Raw genomic sequence first — 20,241 nt, 5'->3', positions numbered from 1 at the left:
TAATTATCTTATATAAATCTAACTTGTAATAAATTTATTATTTATATATTAAGTTTTCAATAAATTTAAATTAGTTATCATTGTAACAAATTTATTATTTTTATTAACACTTATAATTTATATACATTTCAATTTTAGTTTTTAATTTTTCAGTTAGTCTTAATTAAAAAATATGTTAAATATGTATGCATTTAAAAATAAAAATAAAAATAAAAATTACAAATTATTAAATTTAATTAGATAGGTGATTACCTTTGTATTCTAGATTCTTTACATTGTTGTCCTTCCTTTATAGTATCTTGGTAGTTTGATTTATTTTCACAATATGGTATTGCTAAGTAGTTTATTTATTTTTTTAAAGTCAAATATAAAAACCAAAAAAGATCATGGAAATTTTGGATTTTCACTACTTTTGATTTTTCTATTTATTTCATTGAGATTTGAATTTTTTTAAAAAAAACTATTTATAACAACCAAAAAAATTCATGGAACATTTTGTCTTACATTTTAAGGACTTTTGATTTTCTTATTTATTGTACTTTTTGTAGGTAAGATACTATTGCATTCACTTGTTCACAATAATGCAATTATTATATTTTTCCACTAATCAAGTGTAACCATTTTTCTATAAATTAAATATTTTCTAAAGTTTGGATAGTTATTTATAAAAAAATTATATTATAAAAGTTATTTAACTCAAATACTATTGGTTGAATTGGTTTTGTGTTATAGAAGCCCTTTTTGGGAGGCTCCTCCATATTACTTTTTTCGACGAAATTTTAGTAATAGTAATATAATATGATATTATATACATAATGTATTAGAAGAGCCTTAATATAATTTTATTCAACAAAATTATGAAATCTATTTAGAATTATAAATGAGAACAAATTTTGTGATCTCTTTCTCAATAAAGATTAACAATGTTTAATCATTTCTAATTTCTTTATAAAATATTTGTAATAAAAAAATTTCACTTTATACAATTAGTAAATTATGTCAATAGCATATAATTGATTATTAATTTAATATTTTATTAATTTTAATTAAACTTTTACTATAGAAACTTTCCCATATATATTAAGCTACCCACCTTTATAATAATAGTTTATAAATAATATCAAATAAATAACTGATTATATGATGATAAATAAATAAATCTTTAGTATAATAAAAATATATTTTAAAAAACTTAACATATTAAAACATGTTATTGAGAAAATATTAAACTAAAAATTTATGTTAAAGTTAGAGATGTGCAATGTAGTGAACAATGTCAATATTTTTCATAAAAAATAAAATACAGTTATAGCAATTTTTTTTTTTCTAATTTTGTTATATTAATCTATCGCATTGATAGGAATCTATTAATTTAATTAATATTATTGCTATTACTCGCCACTATGTGGCACTTGATTTATTGTTTTGAATAAGGGCAAGCATGCAAATTTTAGAGGGAGTATGGTATTCACAAGTTTAGAATGATAAGGAAATTTGATCAATCCACTAACTAGCATGAGATTGAGAAAAATGGGGAGGATGCCAAATGGATAGTGGTTAAATAGAAAATACTTAATAATAGTCTACTCTATAATCACAAACAATAGTTTAATCCATGATCAAAGATCTAAATAGTGCCCAAAAAATTGAGTTACTTTGATCTGTTACAAAACCAATTGAAAACAATGTGAAATACAAAATCTAGAGGAAACTATTATGTTGGTAAATAGATTGTTCTTTTTAATTTAACTCTTAGATGCCCAAATTTGTGAACAATATATGGTTACAACAGTTGGAAAGTTGCTTCTGAAAAGACTAACCTTCCTCTGCATTCTTAGGTACAGCTATCTATTGCAGTTTGATTTTGCAATGAATTATGTTTATTTCTAGATCTAAAATGAGGTGTGTTCTTAACCCGAGAACAGGAGAGTTAAACCAAGCTAGGCCTAAATAGGGACTAACTTAGGCAAGAAATGGTTTTTTTTTAAAGAGTGATTAAGTCTACGAATTCACACATCTTATGAACTCGCAAGGCTTAATGATTCAATGATGCATACTAACTAATACTAAACCGATTCAACAAGAAACTAACTACAGAGAAAGAAAGATTAACCTAAAGGAAACACCAAGGGATTTCCCCTAAACCTATGGTAATAATCCTATCATCCTCTGTTTACTATCTCAAAACAGGGGAGTGAAGCTCTATTCATTTCTTGATTTAATTTAGATAAAAGAGAAAACGTAAAATTAACACAAAACATAATGGAACAGACAATAATTGACACAAAATACCATTCAGTTGTCTCTACTACATCAAGTATTTCACACCAAAAATTAGCTGACCTTTTATCAATCTTTCAATCTAGTACATATTGGATTCCGAGATGACTGTTACAAAGGAATTTAAATTGGTTCATCTCTTCAAAAATGACAAATGACAAGGAGCTAGTTTGTCCATTACAATCATTACATCAAAATATGAAACGGGCAGAATATGAATCACTTCGCCTTCTTTCCCTTGTTTGATTTTGTCCTATAGGCCTTAGCAGCGACAATGATTGGAATCAATTCTTCATGCCTGTGTACATGTAGATTAGTGTATCTTAAGAGCCATTTAGAATGCTCTCTAGCTAAATCTTTAACATCATTTAACCAATCTTGTATCTCTTCCATGGCCACATGTACACACCTGCAAGTTTCTAGAGCTCAAGTACTCTGTTCTAGTGACTAAACGATATCCTCGTCAAACTATCTGTGTAATTGGAGAAGGTCATTTGCATGATAGCTACTCCAATTATTCCCTTCCCTTTTCCACTAGTTTGTGAGTATGTATGTAGACCCCTTAGGAGCTCAAAGCCTCTCTCCTAATCTTTCTTCACTTTAGCTTATGTTTCCTTAAGCCCTTCCTCTGTAGCCATGATCATCTTAGACTTGAATTGCATGCTCTAGAGCCACTCAAACAAGGGCTCATCTCCTTTAGGCAAGACCTTTGCTTCGACAACCTCCTTAGCCTTCATGTTGATAATCATCTTTAGTAAAGAGACACAATCTTCACTTGTAACTTTCTCCACTGCCAGGGTGGCTCTATTTGCTGAGATGTTGTCCTTCTCTATTTCCAACCTCACTATGGCATTTCCAATCTGTTCTATAATGGCAATTCCCTCCAACTTGAGTTTCTCGCTTCACTCTCTACTAATTTTCCTGGAGTATTTATCTTCTTCGGGCTGAGAGATGAGTGCTTGGATATCGGCATTAGTAGGATCAGTAGTGATAGGCCTTCTGGAGATGCTTGCCAATGGGGTGACCAATTGCATGATGAAGTTGTTCAGTTCATGGATTTCTGCCTTCATTCTGACCTTTGATAATTTAAGACTTTGAATTTATCCCTTTATCACCTCATTTGTTGACTTCCATAAGCCAACCTTAGTGTCATGTCTAGCCTCCCCAAGATCCATAGAATGTAAGGCAAAATCATCTGTAGACATTTCTTCAATTCTTCCTTCTTTGGTAGGTTTTGCAATTTCCATTGTTAGATGCCCTATTTCAAGATTTTTTTTGAGGATGGACAAGGTCTTCTACTTTTTGACCTTGCTTAGTGTTGATCCAGAGCAGATAACAAGAGATAAAGTATCTTTGTTGGGAGCTCCTTCATCTCTCCTCTTTATTTTTTTGTCTAGGTTGTCCTCTAGCCATGAATCTGTGTTGATCACCTTAGAGGTAGTCTCAAGAGAGTCTATGCTAAACATCTTTCTCTTGACCGAAGTGATTTCTTTTGTAGTCGAAGAGAAAGGATTCTTAGGGGCCTATGAAACAAGCTTTGAAGATTCCTAGCCTTTCTTCACCTCTGAGGTCTTCTTAGTTGCCTCCTCAGAATTAGTTGACTCACTCTCACTACTCCAGCCATCTCCCAGATCCACTACTTGCACTTGAGGACTACTCAGTAGGAGGAGTGCAATGCTTATAGATGGGATTGGGCTACTATGAGGCAAGAGGGCAAGAGTGACTACAACAGCTCTTGATTCCTTGACCTTCTTCTTTTCAGCTTCTGATGGAGTTCTGATCACTGGGAGGGAGCCATCCTGACAAGTCTTAGCTATAGACATACTTTTGTTAGGAGGTTGATCACCTCCCCCTGATGGGTATGTTAGTCCTTGAGTAATGGTCAAGGTTGCACCTGATGTGCCACCTTGAGAGGAGGAAGCCACTACAACTATTGGGGAAGCTTGAGTGATTGTGTTATTGCTTCAACTCCTTCTAGTTGTGGTCCATTCAACCCATTTTCCAATCCTTTTGATAATCTGAGCCATCATCATATCTAGGTCTTCCACTAAATCCTCATAAGGTTCCGAGTTTATTGAAGTGCCTCTTAGGTTGGTCAAGTAAGTGTTACTATACATGTTTTGACCATCATCTTCTACTCCTTCTACATCAATATTGACTTTATACATTTTAACTTGATCAATTATTAGTCTAGTGAAAGCACGATCATGGCTCTTGAACTCATCCTTGCAATTGGCCTAGTAGTCTTCAATGGTGGTGATGTACTTGATGACATTTCCAATCTACAAAACCTCTCTTGCATACCCATTAGGATCAAACATGGGCCTCAAGACTTCATACATTTCTAACTTACACTTCATCTCAAACATCTTCAACATGTTCTTGGCATCATAATGAGTTTCACAGCTAAAAGCTCCCACCTTCATGGGAAACTTGTACCCTTTCTTCTTTAGACTCCCACTCAACATGTTCACTTGAGTAGCTTGTTGCACGATCTCGATCAACACAATCATATCACTAGGATATCTCAACAACTTCAAGCGAAAACCATCAAAAGCTACAAGATGCAAATATGGTAAGGATGAGAATTGGATGAAATAACTCCCAAATTGGCTGACGGCTGCCATGGCTTCAAGACTAAATCTCCTTTCTAGACATCCCTAAAGCTCCCTACAAATTCTCATGGTGAATGCATCATTAACTTTCACATACTATACATAGTTATTTTCTAATTGTAAGTATGGGTAAAACTCATAAGATTTCATATCATCAGGAAAAATTTCAACCCTTGGGAAGCCTAACCATAATTGTAATGAGGCCAACATATAGATGAGGAAAGAGGACATATATAATGTATTGTAAAACTTTGTGACACATAGAGCATTGGACAAAAATTTTCTTATCTTGTGAGCCCAATCAATATATTGGGTGTTAGAGCAGATGACTTGCACTAGAAAGAAATATTGCTTAATGAAATTCAAAGCTTCTACCTCAACTTTCAGTCTATGTAGAAGGACCAAGATATCAATGATCTCTGTTTTGAAATTAGTCCCAAACAAGGTCTTAGGAACCTTACTCTTGGCACTCCATGGTTTTTGGAACCATGTCTGCATGATCTCCTTTCTCTAAATCATCTTCTTTGTGGAGAACTTGGAAATGGCTCCTCCGAATGTCAAATCTGAGAATTCCTCTTGTTTAGGAACTCATAGGCAATTCACTACAGTTTGCCTGTTGATTAAAATCAACACTATGTCATATGGTAACACAATTTGCCTCGTATCTAGGTTGTAATAATTTATACATTCATAGATCAACTATGGGGCTTGAACTGCAACCAGAAAACCAACTGCCTCAACCAACCTATATCCTTGGAGCTTCTTAGTGATGGGATGAATCCACTCTGACTTCACTCTCTTTTGGAAATCCTCCATGTCATAAAAATGAAGGGATGTATCTATGAAGTTCTGCAATTGGGACTTGATTCTATTCAACCCATCGAAACCCACAAATCTAGTTGCCATTGTTTTGAGATCAAGTTTTGAATCATGAAAATGTGAAGAAAAGCTAAGGCAACAGATACTAGCTTTTTGAAAAAGTTATGCACAATAACAGAATAACAGTCCAAGAAAAAGAGCAGTAGTGTGTTCAATTGTTCATGTTTCCATATATATGGGAACCTCAATTCATCCATTGATCTTCAGAATTGGTGCCACATGAGTGAATTAAAGGAGAGATCCATTAAAATAGTAAGTGTGTGGTTTTAATGGATATCTCAGAGTCTTTTCAGTTTTTCGTTGGCCCAACAGTAACTTTCTATCTCCCCGTACTTACTTTCCCATTTTCCTTTAACTTTCGAGAAGTTAACAATTGAGTACTCTATGGAAAAATATCTGTTGGGTTGAATTCTGCTCATTAACTCTTTCTGCACCCTAATTTATATTTTGTTATTATTGCCGAAATCTTTTAGGTCAATTTTATGCTTGATGACTAGTAGCATTATCTTTCAGATTATTAGATATTGTTCCATATTCAGTTGATTTTATGATGAGACTACTTGGTACTATTTACTTCATGTATGCATGATGATGATTAGCACAAAGATTTCAGTTATTTGATGATGATTAGTTAGATGGATTATCATACGTGTTTTCTTATGGATACTTACCTCATACTGCATGTGTATGGTGTGCATATATATTTTCTTTATGTATGACATTTAGTCATAATCACCTACTAGTCGGGATCTACACGATGCACCACTTCCTGTAATTTCCTGTTTAGTTTAGAATATTGTGTTTTTACATGTGTGGATTTTATACAGATTGTAGGTACTGGGTATCAACTTCCCTAAATTGCCAAGATGAGCGTAACCTATTGCAATATCTCAATGGTAAGAGAGGGGAGATAAATTCTTGAGTCCAAATCCTAACCTTTGAACCATTTATCCTAGAAAATTAGGACAAGTATATGTGATGATTACCCTTTTGAATGCATTATATGACATAAATTTGTGATTATAACCCTTGAGTTTGGTCTTGTATGTGGTATTTTATGATGGGTTTTTGTATTTCGTCTTATAAGTCCTTGGTGATTTTTCTATTAATTAACTCAAATTAATGATTTAATTTAATGGAAATTATTATGATATTTTCAATATTTAATTATATTTAATTAATTGGAAAATTAATTAAATAAAAAGAATTAAATTCAAAGATAAAATTATAGTTTAATTTTAGAGCGAAATAATAATTATTTAATTTAATAATAATATATTTAGGAGATCATTTTTAAATAAATGCTAAATATTATTATTACTTAAGTTAATAAATAGTTTATCAATTAACACTTCGAAAAGAAATTAAAGAATGGAAAAGATATTAATTTAGTAAAGAGTTTTAAAATTGCATAAACTATGCATGAGATTAAAATATAATAAATTAATTTTAAAAGAGAAGGCAAGTGAATTTAAATAAAGATATTTAAAATTGCATAAAGAGTGCATGAAATTTTTAAAAAGTTAATAAGGAGTTAAAAAGTTGTGAGCAAGGAGTCCTCTCGGGTGATCACACAATTAGTGCCCTAAATTTAGTAGAGAACTCCTTATCAACAATTGAGGGTTCATTTTCGAGGGATTGGGGAATTTTGGAGAAGGAATTTTTCAGAGAAGGTTTTGAGAGAAAAGATTTCTCTCACAATCTTTTGGGTGTTTGCAATTTTAGCATTAGAACTAGGTAGATTCTCGTGTTTTGATCACCCACTTAATTACGTTATTTAAATATCATATCTTCTTCGTGTTTGTGAATTGTTTGTCTAAATTTCCTTGTGATGAATCTTTCAATATTATGTTTTGGATTTACTGGAATGCATGTAAGTTTCTTAGGTTTCTTCTATATATGTGGAGATTTAAAATACTGTTAGACCCCTCTTTCATTAGATTTAAAATTGAAAATTAAACTGAGAAGGGTTTTGAATGGAATAGAAATTTTTATATTAAAAATTTGCATGGTTGGCCATATTTTTCCTATCAGAGAATGGCTAGGACTTTTATAAGATATATACACACACACACACACACACACACACACACACACACACACACACACAATGATTTGTTTTAAACAAAATTGATTTAAAACAAAATAAAAATAAAAATAACAAAATTTAATAATGAAATAATGGTGGGGAGGCAGGGCCATTAAACCCCCACCTCCCAACATGGCAGTGGGCTGTCGTGTACAGTAGGGTACATGCTGTCATGACAGGCCCATATCGTGAACAACAGTACCTATTGTCACAATAGGCCCCTGCCATGAATAGCAGGGTTACCTACTATCACGACAACGAGGCTGCCATAGACAACAATCGTATTTGATATGGCCATGAGGGCCTTAAGCGATTGTAATTAATTTAAAAAATAAAAAGCTCTTATTAAATTTTTTAATAATATTTTTTAATATATATTTAATTTTTTATATATTTAAAAATTATTAAATTTTAATAATTAAAAAAGGTTTCAGCTTATTAGTCGTAAATTCATTTAATTAAATTATTCAATTTAATTGTTATTAATGTTATTATAATTTTATTAATAAAATAATGGTTATTTTATTAATAATTTAAAAATAAGTTATTAAAGAAGTTAATGATATTTAATTAAAATTTTTAATTAATTATTATTAAAATGTAATTGGGGAGTAGAAATGATTATCAAATTTTAATAATATTTAATTAGAGTACTTAATTAAATTATTGTTAAAATAAATTAGAATTGTAAGTTGTGAATGATTAATGGGTGAACTTGGGATTTTCTTACATGAATTTTATATGAAAATGATTTTTTATTGTGATTTGGGTAAATTGTTCTAAAAAGAGAATGGACTAATTTGTAAGGGTAAACTGTAAATCTCATCTACTTGAAACATACATTGAAATGGAAACTTTACCTTACTGTTAACTCAACTATGTGTTTTCAAAATCAAACCAACTACAAAACTACTTTGTTATTTGTATGTCATCTATGTTTTGGGTTTGGGTTGACTAGAGTGTTGGCCAGTCTTAGGATGTCTACCAGAGGCTTGGGAGTTCTACATTTGTGATGTTATGATGATTTGATCTTGATCTTTTAAACTCAACCATGGCAATGTGATTGGTATGCTATTTGATGAGTTTGATTATATTGTTGGTTATTTTTTTTAGTGTCCTTGTGGGATAATGAGATGGATGTTATGACATACTTGACTTAACCATTTTGAGTCTTTGTTCAGTATTTTTCAGATACTTGCTAGTTACTTGTAGAGAACTGATAGGTTATTGTGAATTATCTTTTTATGCTTTCTAGTCACTTGTATAGGACTCAGGGAAATACTATGATGATTTGATTTGTGATTTTATGACCTTAGGGTAAGTTATCTATATGTAATGTTAGGAAGTGGATTTCAATGGAGGCTGGGGCCCAAAGTGGCTACTAGGGCAACCTATTGTAAGTTGTTTAATAAGTGAAAATAGTACACTAAATGAGAGTAAAATGAACCTAATAAGAATCTTTGTATGTTCTCGCCCATGCCTCGAGTGCTAGTACATGCTAGGATGGGAGTAAAGAGAATGCTTGGTTGTGACCATGCATCGTTAGTATGCCTTTTCAATACGAGAGGATACTAGTGCCGCATAGAGTCGCTAGGGGGTCTAGGTCAAGTTAGATTGCCAGGGTAACTCTAGCATTGATTTGTGTGATGACACTTACCCACTTACATAGTAGATTTCTACATGTCTGTGTTTGCCTCTAGGTCTAGATGTCAATTTATCTTGGAACCTCTGAGTTAAAATACTTTTAAGGTTTCCTAGACTTAGATATTACTTCTGATTTTGGATTGATATCCTATTTGGGACTTGAGACTATCTTCTTAGTGCAGTGGAAGTGGACCTTTTTGGGTTACCACATAGTCAGGTGGTACTGCTTTTTACTCTTACCTTTAAGATCCATCCATTGATAACATGGCTAGAGTTTCTTGTTTGCATTTCCTTTCATTCTATCTTTGTATATTATGATGGATGATTATATCTTTATGATGGACAATTTTACTTATTGTATTGTACTTTGTATCATGGATCTGAAATGGATGATGTAATCTATTTTTATAAATGTATATTCTTTTAGCCTATCATATCCTATGACATGTACAATGGATGATTGTTCATTCTGAATTTTATTGCCAAGTGGCACTCAGAACAAATGTATATTATTTAAATGGACTTGGACTTATAATTATTCTTTCATATGGATGTGTTATTTAGTTGACTTAGTATTAATTAAAATTAAATGTGATTCAACGTCTTGGGATTCTTAAGGAATGTAATCTTTTATGTTTGCTTATTTATGATTGGATGTTATTGCTTCCGCTACTTTATGATTGATGTGTATGTTATTCTTTAAAAAAAAAAAAAAAAATTGCTTGGTAAACTTAGTAAAACTTTAGGTTAATTCTTTTGGATCCCTTGGCAGGGTGTTACACTTTCCATTATCATTTTGAGATGTTTGTGTACAATTTGTGGGTCCAATATGATTACCTGCTTGATTTTCTTTAAAATTTGGGAAATTGTCTTCATAGGTTGAAACCCGCCAAGGAGAAGATAATTTGTGTTTTTCCACCCACGCTTTTTAATTGACCTTCAAACCATCATCCTTTTTTGGGTTTGGAAATGTCTAAGTGAGGTGCAAAATTTTTCTATGGGCCCACTTATTGTTTCTTTTCACTTTAAACTACCTTTTGCAAAAAACCAACTTCATGGGTTGAAAACCCGTCGAGGAGAAGTTCGTTCTAAGTTTTCCTCTAAGAATTTATGAGAGTTGTGATGAATCTTAAACATTTTCTGAGGTGATAATTGTAAAGGAAACATGGATTCGCCATAGGATACCTTGCTATTTTCTTGTTTTTGATCCACATGTATCATTTGGTGCCCTCTGTGGGAAATAATCTTCATGGGTTAGAAACCTGCCGAGGAGAAGATGAATTTTAGATTTTCACAAGCTTCCATTTCTGTTGATAAAGTGATAGACCGAAAGTGGATATAACTTGTAAATGATAATTGTATGAGCAATATGAATCTCCATTGGACTAGGCACTAACCTACCTGTAAGATTACTTTGACAAAATGGAGAACCACCTGGCTATGAAATGTGGAGGAGGGGAAAATGAGAAATTTGATGGAGACTCCTTTCACCTAAGGGGGCTTAGACCTAGACTCAAACACAACTAGGAACTCACTAAACACAAGTAATCACTTTTACTAATCAATCAAAGGATGAAAAGTGGGGAAACATATTACAAAAGAAAGTATTACCAAAAGAAGTTATTCAATACCTTTAAACTTAATGAAAAACTTCAGCAATGGCATTGGAAACTATTACAAAAGAAAGTATTACAAAAAAAAGTTATTCAACATACCTTTGAACTCAATGAAAAAATTCAGCAATGGCGTTGATCACTAGATCAAACCTGTACTAGAAAAGACAATCTCACCTAGGTTAGAAGTGCAACACATAATAAACATACATCATTAAATTAAACTGATACAAAAGGCTATAAAAAAGAAGAAACAAGTAAGAAATAACTTTGATTAATGGATTGTTTGTTCAAGTTGATCGATGAATAAAAGATGAGCTAAATTTGTTTTATTTTATTTATCTCTTTCCCTCCAAAATTAAAGTCGTTGGCGCTCTACTCTAATTTTAAGGTATTAAATATTTATAGGGCATAAGGTCCAATCTCACTAGCTCAATAGGTTTTGGATCCCACGAAATTGACTAAAAGGACTGATAGGGCAACACTGTTAAAGTTGGCTTCAAAGTTGGGTAAGTTGAGTGTACATGGGCATGATACATCATAGGTGGCATTAGGCATGTATGCATCTGACTCAAAATAGTTTATGTTTTAGTCATTGCCTACATTGTGCCTCTCGATGGTGTGATTAACTTGCTTCCACATCATGATTTCAGTACCCATCACTCGGCTCCCAGTGTTATGAGTATAAAGACCTAGTCTTTGATACCTTCTCAATTCATATGATAACCCTTAATATACCTTCTCTATTGATGTGATCCATGGCCATGTCACTTGGCATGGGTGACGTTAGATTATTTTTGTTTAATCTAGTAAATGTAGTTCGACATTATAAGTAATATATTTATTAAATTCTTAAATCATTATTAATAACTATATTCTGAATCTAATATATTTATCATGGAAATGTATTTTTGTGTCACCTTAAAGAAAGAAGGCAATATAATGATAACAAATAATATTGTCAACATATAACATTGTCAATGTAATAATAATAATCTATACATTTCATTGGTATTTTATAATTCAATTAAGTTTCATTGCAGTCCTTCCATCCTGAATTTGCTTGTCCTCAAGCAACTTAAGGGTTTCTTCCTTTTCCTAGACAACATTTGCTCATGGTAGATTCTTCCATTTGACTAAGAATTTCGTAATAGTCTCATTCCTTAATTTTCTTTCTCGAATGTCCAAAATAACTTCTGTTATTAGAATGAGTTGCCATTCATCTTCAAAGGGAGGTAAGTCTATAGGAGTTACTTGTTGTCCTAGAACCTTCTTGATTCTAGAGACATGGAATACATTATGAATCCTACTATCTTTGGGAAGTTTGAGATCATAAACAACTTCCTTGATCTTCTTCAATACCTTATATAGTTTGTAGAACCGAGGCTTGAGTTTTTTTTACCATTCCTCGTAAGAGAGGATTGTTTATATGGTTTGAAGTTGCAAAAATACTAAATCTCCAATTGTAAATGACCTTTCTATGTGCTTCTTTTCTGTATAAATTTTTTGTTGATTTTGTGCTTGGCATATATTCTCTTTTAATGTTTTAATAATATCATTGCTTTACTTTATAAAATCTTGTCCACTTGGTATTCTATTGTCTTGAGGGATTAGACTCTCAAAGGAAGTAGCTTCATATCCATAGAGTGTCATAAAGGGGCTCATTCTTATTAACATGTGATGAGTAGTGTTGTAGCAATATTCTCCTAAGTGTAACCATTTAATCCAAGCCTTTTGTTGTCTTGTAATAGAGTTCCTTAGGTATCCTTCTAATGACTTATTAACCACTTTTGTTTGCACATCTGTTTGAGGTTGGTAACTTGTTTTAGGAGCAAGGTTGTTTCGGCCAGCAGAAAGAGTTGTTGTCGAAACTTGTTGAGGAAATTATTGTCTCGATCACTTATAATTTTTTGAGGAAGTCCATGGAGTCAAAAAATTTTCCTAAAAAATAACTCTACTACTTGATGTGATGTATACGTTACGGAGATGGTGAAGAAATGAACATATTTTGTAACTCTATCTACTACCACAAATATATTGTCCTTCCCTTGAACCTTTGGAAATCCTGTTACGAAATCCATTTATATACTTTCCCATTTTTGGTTTGGGATGGGTAAGGGTTATAGTAATCTTGTTGGGTGTGTTAGCTCAGGTTTATTTTGTAGACAAGTCATGCATTCACTAACACACTTTAATACATCTTTTTTTAAGCCCTTCCAAGAATATTTCTCTCTAATGTTCTTATATGTCTTTTAGTATCCTTGACGTCCTGCTAGTCAGTTATCATGATACTCCTTAAGAATTTTTTCTTTAATCCTTGATTGAGGTATTAAGTACACTCTCCTTTTGTAAAGGATAATATTTTCTTGGACTCTAAATTTTTCATTAGGTAGATTTCCTCCCAATATTTCCTTTGTTTGGGGATCTTGGATGTATTATGTTGTGATTTGCTCTTTCCAATCCTTCAAGATGTTTGTGATAGCATTAATGTGGGGCCTTCTTGAGAGAGCATCAATGACTTCGTTATTAATTCCTTTTACATATTCTATATCAAAGTCATACACTTGGATTCGATTAACCCATTTTTGTTGTTGATCATTAAGATCCTTTCAGTTTAGGAAGAATCGTAAGCTATTATGATCTGTCTTTACAATAAATTTCCTGCAAACCAAGTACTGTCAAAATTTCACTAAGGAAAGCATTATGGCCAACATTTCCTTATCATATATCGAGTATATTTTCTTTGCATCTGTTAGCTTGCAACTTTCAAAGGGTATTGGATGCTTCCCTTGAATAAGTACTGCTCCAATTCCTTCACTTGACACATCACACTGTAATTCAAATGGCTTGGTAAAATATGAAATAGCTAAAAGTCGACAAGAGCACATGGTTTCTTTAAGTTTCTCGGAAGCTTGTTATGCTAATTCATTCCATGTAAAAGCACCTTTCTTTGTTCAGGGAACCAATTTTGGAGAGCCCTCTTATGAAGCGCTTGTGATAGCTACATAGGCCCACAAATCCCTTGAGTTGGGTAAGTGTTTTTGGTTTTGGCCATTCTTTAATGGCTTTGATTTTCTTCTCATTTGACACACTTAACCCCTTTGTATTGATTTTATGTCCTAGGTATATGATTTCTTCTAAGTCAAAATCACATTTTAAAAGTTTTTCATATAGTGATTATGTTTGTAAGATCTTTAGAATTTCTTTGATATGTTGTAGGTGTTCTTCCCATGATTTGTTGTAGATAAGTATGTCATCGAAGAATATGAGTAGAAATTTTCTTAATTATTGTCAGAATATATGATTCATACGTGATTGAAAAGTTGTTGGTGCATTGGTGAGACCAAGTGGAAGAACCAAAAATTCAAAATGTCCATAGTGATACCTAAAAGTAGTTTTGGGTACATCTTCTTTCCACATTCTTATTTGATAATATCCAAATCATAGATCAATTTTTGAAAAATAGCATGCTCCACATAATTCATCCATTAGTTTATCAATTCTAGAAATTGGATATTTGTTTTTTATAGTTTTCTTATTTAATGCTCGGTAGTTAATGCACATTCTCATAGTACCATATTTCTTCTTGACCAAGACTACTGATGATGCAAACAAACTACTATTGGGTTGGATATGACCCATCTCTAATAACTCCTTGATTGTTCTTCTTATCTCTTCTTTGAATTTTCTGGGATGTCTATAAGGTGTGGTAATTATTGGTTTCGTTCCTGCTTCTAATTCTATAGAATGTTCAAATCCTCTATTTGGGCGAAATCTTGGGGGAATTTCTTCAAAAACTCTTTTGTACCTTTTCAATATAGGTTGAATATCTACATGGATGGTTTCTCCTTTTGAATTTGATTTATCTAATATCATGCATTGTGCAACCCATCTCCCTTGGTTATGATTGAGTATTTTTGTCCTTTGTTTACAAGAGACCATATTGGGGGAACCATCTAGTAATCCTTTTAATGCGATTTCTTTCCCTTCATGTTGGAAACAAATTTTTGAGTTGGGACCATCCATTATGAATTGTCCAAGGGAATTTACCCAAGGCATTCCTAGGATGATATCATTTTGAATGTATGTCACATTTAAGTTTCTCTTAATGTTGTGTCCCCCTAGGGTGACTTCTAGTTGAGGCACTAGCTTGGTACACTTATCAAGGGATCCATTTCCAAAAGCCACCTTGAAGCCTTTGAATTCTTGTGTTTTAAGTTTCCTCCTTGCTACCAAGTGTCTACCAATGAAATCATGAGTAGCTCCTGAATCCACCAAAGCAATTATTCTTTGTCCTTTAACTGTTCCCTTGAGCAGAAAGGTCCTATTTTTATTTTCTTGGGTGATGGTAGCTACCATCCCATGTTCTTGATCTTCAGTTTTTGCTTTTTTTCGTGGGGTATCATCTTCACCTATTTCTTCTATTCTGTTCATTTGTCCTCTCTTACATTGATGACTAGGTTTCCATGGTTCTTTGCATTTAAAGTATAGGTTGTCTAAAATAATTCTTCTTTATTTTGACATGGATGTTCCTTACTCCATGGTTCTTTATAGATATAGTAGGGCCTTTCTCGGTGATCTCTCTTGGATCCTTCATTCCTATAGGAAAACCTGGACCCAAAATTCATATGTTTTCCCCTAGGGTCATTAGATAGAATCTTTTTTGCCTTTTTGATGGCTTCTTCTAGGTTTTGCAATTCAAGGGGTTTTACATGTGCCTTAACAGAATCTTTGAGTCCTTCTCTAAATAGATGGGTGAATTGGCTCTGGGATAAATTTGGAACCATGATTGATAGATCTTGAAGTTGATTGTGAATTCTTCTAGTAACCCTGATTATTTGAGGTAAGTCAGCTCTTGGAAGCACCATTTAGGATCTCTTTGATCAAATATATTCATCAACCTTTGAGTGAATTCGCCATATGTGGTAATTTTCTTCTGTCTTAAGGAAGTTTTCCAATAGTGTCAAAATTTGTGCGATGACCCTCTTAAATGAAGTATGGCGAACTTCATAGCACCTTCTTCAGTCATAGGACTATATGATAAGTATGTATCTAATTTTTGGATCCACAATTGAACAATTTCTTCTTCTGAACCATTAAAATATGAGAGTTTAATTTTATTTAATTTCTCCTAAAGTTCTTCATCTACATATTCTTTCCTATTATTTTTTATGATTTTGATTTTGTAGTATTCTTCAAAGGAAACATGTTGTCGAATGTTTGATTCAAAATTTACATATAATTGTACAATTTCTTCCACATTATTTGTAGTTGTCTCTTCTTCTATAATAGTCTCTCCTCTTGGGATGAATGAGGGAAATGTATGTCATGGGGCTGAACTTTGAGATGATGGTTCATTTTCCTCATGATTAGAGTGGTAATCCCTTTGTGGGTTAAATATTTCACTTTGGTTGTTATTGTTGGTTAATTTTTGTATGGCTTCTAGTAATAGTTTATTGGGGTTTTCAATTATTTCATTACTTTGTTCCATAAAGTTCCTTAATTCTTGGGCTACTTGTTTGGTCATTTTTTGTAAAATAACCAAGCTTCCACAAGATGACAGGATTATGCTCTGATACCATTGTAATGTTCCCTACAAAAATAATAGTTAGAATCCTTTTCAATTAACCAATCTTGTTATATTTTCTTACCATCTATCCTATACCCAAAACCTTAAAGACATCTCTACATCAGGTTGCCTAAACCTTAGTTAGCGATCTGTCTTTTCTAGAATGCAACCTTTAAGGCTCACGTATGTATATGCTGACACCATTAGAATATTCTTACTACTAGACTTCCTCAAGCATGTTGATTCAGATGGAGAAGATCTCACATACCAACATTAGAGGTTATATCCTTAGTTTGTGTTGGGCCAAATAGGTATGATACCCATCTCTGATACCAACACTTACATATCCTTCCTTATTAAGTCAACCAAATGAGTAGTTAATCACGTCTTTGATATTGACATTAAGAGTTGTAATTTACTTCATTGTGTTAGCCAAATAAGAGTACATCTATCTCTGATACTGATACAAGAAGTTGTATCCTTCCCTTTATAATGAATTTATTAATGATTCTTAATTCAATTAACATCATTTCTTCAATAACCTTCCCTTAATAATGAATCTATTTATCCCTTCTTAATTCAATAAGCATCATTTTCTTAATTACATTCTTATTTGCTTTATATGGAATGCCAAAGAAAAGAAAATAGTAATAACATCATTAAATATTCCTTGGAAATCAATACCCTTAAATCCTAAGTGGGCATTGTACACTTATTGTTATAATAACTTTGATCTCTAAGGGTCTGTTTGGTTGCGAGAATAAGAATACGGGAATAGGAATACATATTATGGAATTGTTATTTTGGAATAGAAAATAAGAATACATATTCCTATTCTTGTTTGGTTGAGTCAGAATTTGATGGGGAATTCACGGACCCAAAAATTTATGTTTTCTAAAATAAATATAACTAAAATAGGAATACGTATTCCAATTCCACCTATTTAGGTGAAATTTCAAATGCTCATTTGTGTGCTGGAATTGGAATACATATTCCTATTCAGAATTCCAATTTGGTGCACCCAAACGAAGAATTTGAAATTTTAAGAATTTACATAAGCCTATTCCACTCATATTCTCGCTGCCAAACAGACCCTAAAAGTCTAGGCTATAAGGAGTTGGGCGAGGGTGGGCCCTGAGATGTTTGGGGTTCTTCACATCATAGTCTAGTGTTTTGTCCCTCTTCCCACATCACAGACTCGTCGCTGCCCATGTTGCCTTTGAAAATGGTGTATGTTATTCTCCTAGTGATATGGACACTATGGCTCTCAATGATGCACGTTTTGCCTCTCGATGGTGTGATTAACTTGCTTCCACGTCATGATTTTAGTACCCAACATTCAACTCCCAATGTTCTGAGTATACATACCTAGTCTTCCATACCTTTTCAATTTGTATGATAACCCTTAATATACCTCCTCTATCGACATGATCCATGACCACATCACTTGGCATGCGTGACATTAGATTATTTTTGTTTAATCTAATAAATGTGGTTCAACATTATAAGTAATATATTTATTAAATTCTCAAATCATTATTAATAACTATATTCTCAATCAAATATATTTATCATGGAAATATATATTTTGTGACACCTTAGAGAAAGAAGGTAATATAATGATAACATAAAATATTGTCAATGTAATAATAACAATCTATACATTTTATTGGTATTTTATAATTCAATTAAGTTCCATTGCAGATGAGTTGTTTTCCTCATCCCCCTACATAGTAGAGGCATTGTTCCTTTCTCTGTCAAGAACAAAACTAATTGGAAGCCCAACCGTCTCATCCTTATGCCAAACTGTCACTGCTATAGGGACGTTTGCATTTCTATCCACTTGCTTTCTCTCTTCTTCATTTGCCCCTTCACATTCTTGCACAAAGAAGATTGCAATTAATGCATTTCACTCTGCTTCCATTGTTGCAATCTGCAACAATAAATCATCAAAGTCCTTATCCTCAAACATGCCAAAGGCTTCTAGATCATGTGCAACCTTGAGCTTGGAGCTCTCTCTTGCCTCCTTGAGCTTTGTAATCCACACACTCTAGTTTTCTTCAGTTGTTTGGCATCGTGGTTTCCTTTCACCAAGGGGAAACTTTTCTAACAACTATTTTTGTTTTGCAACGAAAGAGTCCTCAAGCAAAATCTATTGACCCTTCCCATCATTTTCCTCTTCCTGAAATAGAGTTTGTTCAAAAGACTCTCACTCAGATGGCCCTTCCCATCATTTACCTCTTCTTGAAACATAGTTTGTTCACAAGACTCCCACTCTTTTCTCAGAGTCAGCTTTTCAATACTCACTATGCGTCACAAAACCTCCAACTTTTGGTTCATGCAAATGAGTTGGTGTGTGAGTAGGAAATTCTCTTCCTTCAACCTCACAATTTTTTCTCCCTGATATTCCTCCTCGGTCTTAGCCTCAACAACTTCATCCTCACTTGCTTTAGCATCCTCCTCTTTAACTGAATCTAAATTTTCAAGAAATTCTTTAATTACAAAATTAATGTTATCATCTTCTTCCTCCATCGCTGCTAAAGCCAAACTTGGGTCTAATACCAATTGTAAATTTTAAATAAGTATATAAATAAAACAAAATAGTAAACCAAAAAGGTGAACCCAATATTTATTGTGGTTCAACAAAACTCCTATGTCCACACTCCAACAATAGTGAATTATTATTAATTGAATATCTCATACACAACTCATTACAGTACATGATCACATGTCAATTAATACATTCACATATAACCTTCAACGAAAGAGCCATGAGAAGTTGAGCAATCAATGTGATTGTGAGACTTCATACCCCAACAATATATTGATGACCAAAAGTTGATTTTATAACAAACATTTTTGATAAATTTATTTCTTGTTTGCTTATATTATTAATTGTTTTGATTTTTAAAATTATTTATGAACGTTGAATATTTTAAAATTTAGCATCTCGCCATCCATTTTACATAAAAATACGAAAATATAGCTAGTGCTAATTCACAATATATGGTATAAGCACGTGACAGCCCCGAATATTAAGCAACCATAAAATCCTGTCAACCATGGGTAGGGATCATTCTAAGTTGACATATTATATTTTACGGGAGCACTGTGTCTGGAACTGGGAGAAACGGTATATCTCATGCAATTTCGAAGCTTTTCTCCTAAACCCTTAAGACATGTCTTCCCATTGTGCCGTGAGTGAGCTACTTTGGCTTATGACGGTTGTTGAGGATTGTTCCTGAACATGGAAAATGCCAGCATCCAGCCCCCAAGCTTGTAACTGAGTACGATATCCCGGCCCAGACTGCGGAACAGGTGTTGCCATACTTCCTTCCATCATTTCAACAACTGCTGACATAGTAGGCCTTGAATTGGGATTAACATGAGTACACAAGAGGCCAATGTGAATCATTTTTATCACGTCTTCTTCATTGAATCCCAATTGCATCAAGTTCACATCTACCAATTCGAGTACCCTATTTTCCTCATATAAATGCCAAGACTGCACCAAGCCAGATTATTATTTTAATTAGATTACAATATACTGCA

At 32.9% G+C, this 20,241-nt stretch overlaps 1 protein-coding gene across 4 annotated transcripts in view; it reads right to left on the bottom strand.

Moving 5' to 3' along the window:
• Window positions 1-19,517: 19,517 nt before the first annotated feature.
• LOC149556667 (putative LRR receptor-like serine/threonine-protein kinase At1g53440) overlaps window positions 19,518-20,241 on the bottom strand; it is a 109,955-nt gene continuing 109,231 nt past the window's right edge. For all 4 annotated transcript variants that reach the window (XM_089831086.1, XM_089831088.1, XM_089831085.1 and 1 more), the window contains one exon: window positions 19,518-20,194. In XM_089831086.1, coding sequence (XP_089687212.1) covers window positions 19,862-20,194 — 333 coding nt within the window. In that variant the 3' untranslated portion in view covers window positions 19,518-19,861. The remainder of the gene's footprint in view (window positions 20,195-20,241) is intronic.

This window comes from Cupressus sempervirens, chromosome 5, assembly GCF_028749045.1.
Source record: "Cupressus sempervirens isolate cs-2001-9-10 chromosome 5, ASM2874904v1, whole genome shotgun sequence".
Taxonomy (NCBI): Eukaryota; Viridiplantae; Streptophyta; class Pinopsida; order Cupressales; family Cupressaceae; genus Cupressus; species Cupressus sempervirens.
The sequence above is the reverse complement of the archived record's forward strand: the minus strand, read 5'-3'. Positions and strand labels throughout refer to the sequence as shown.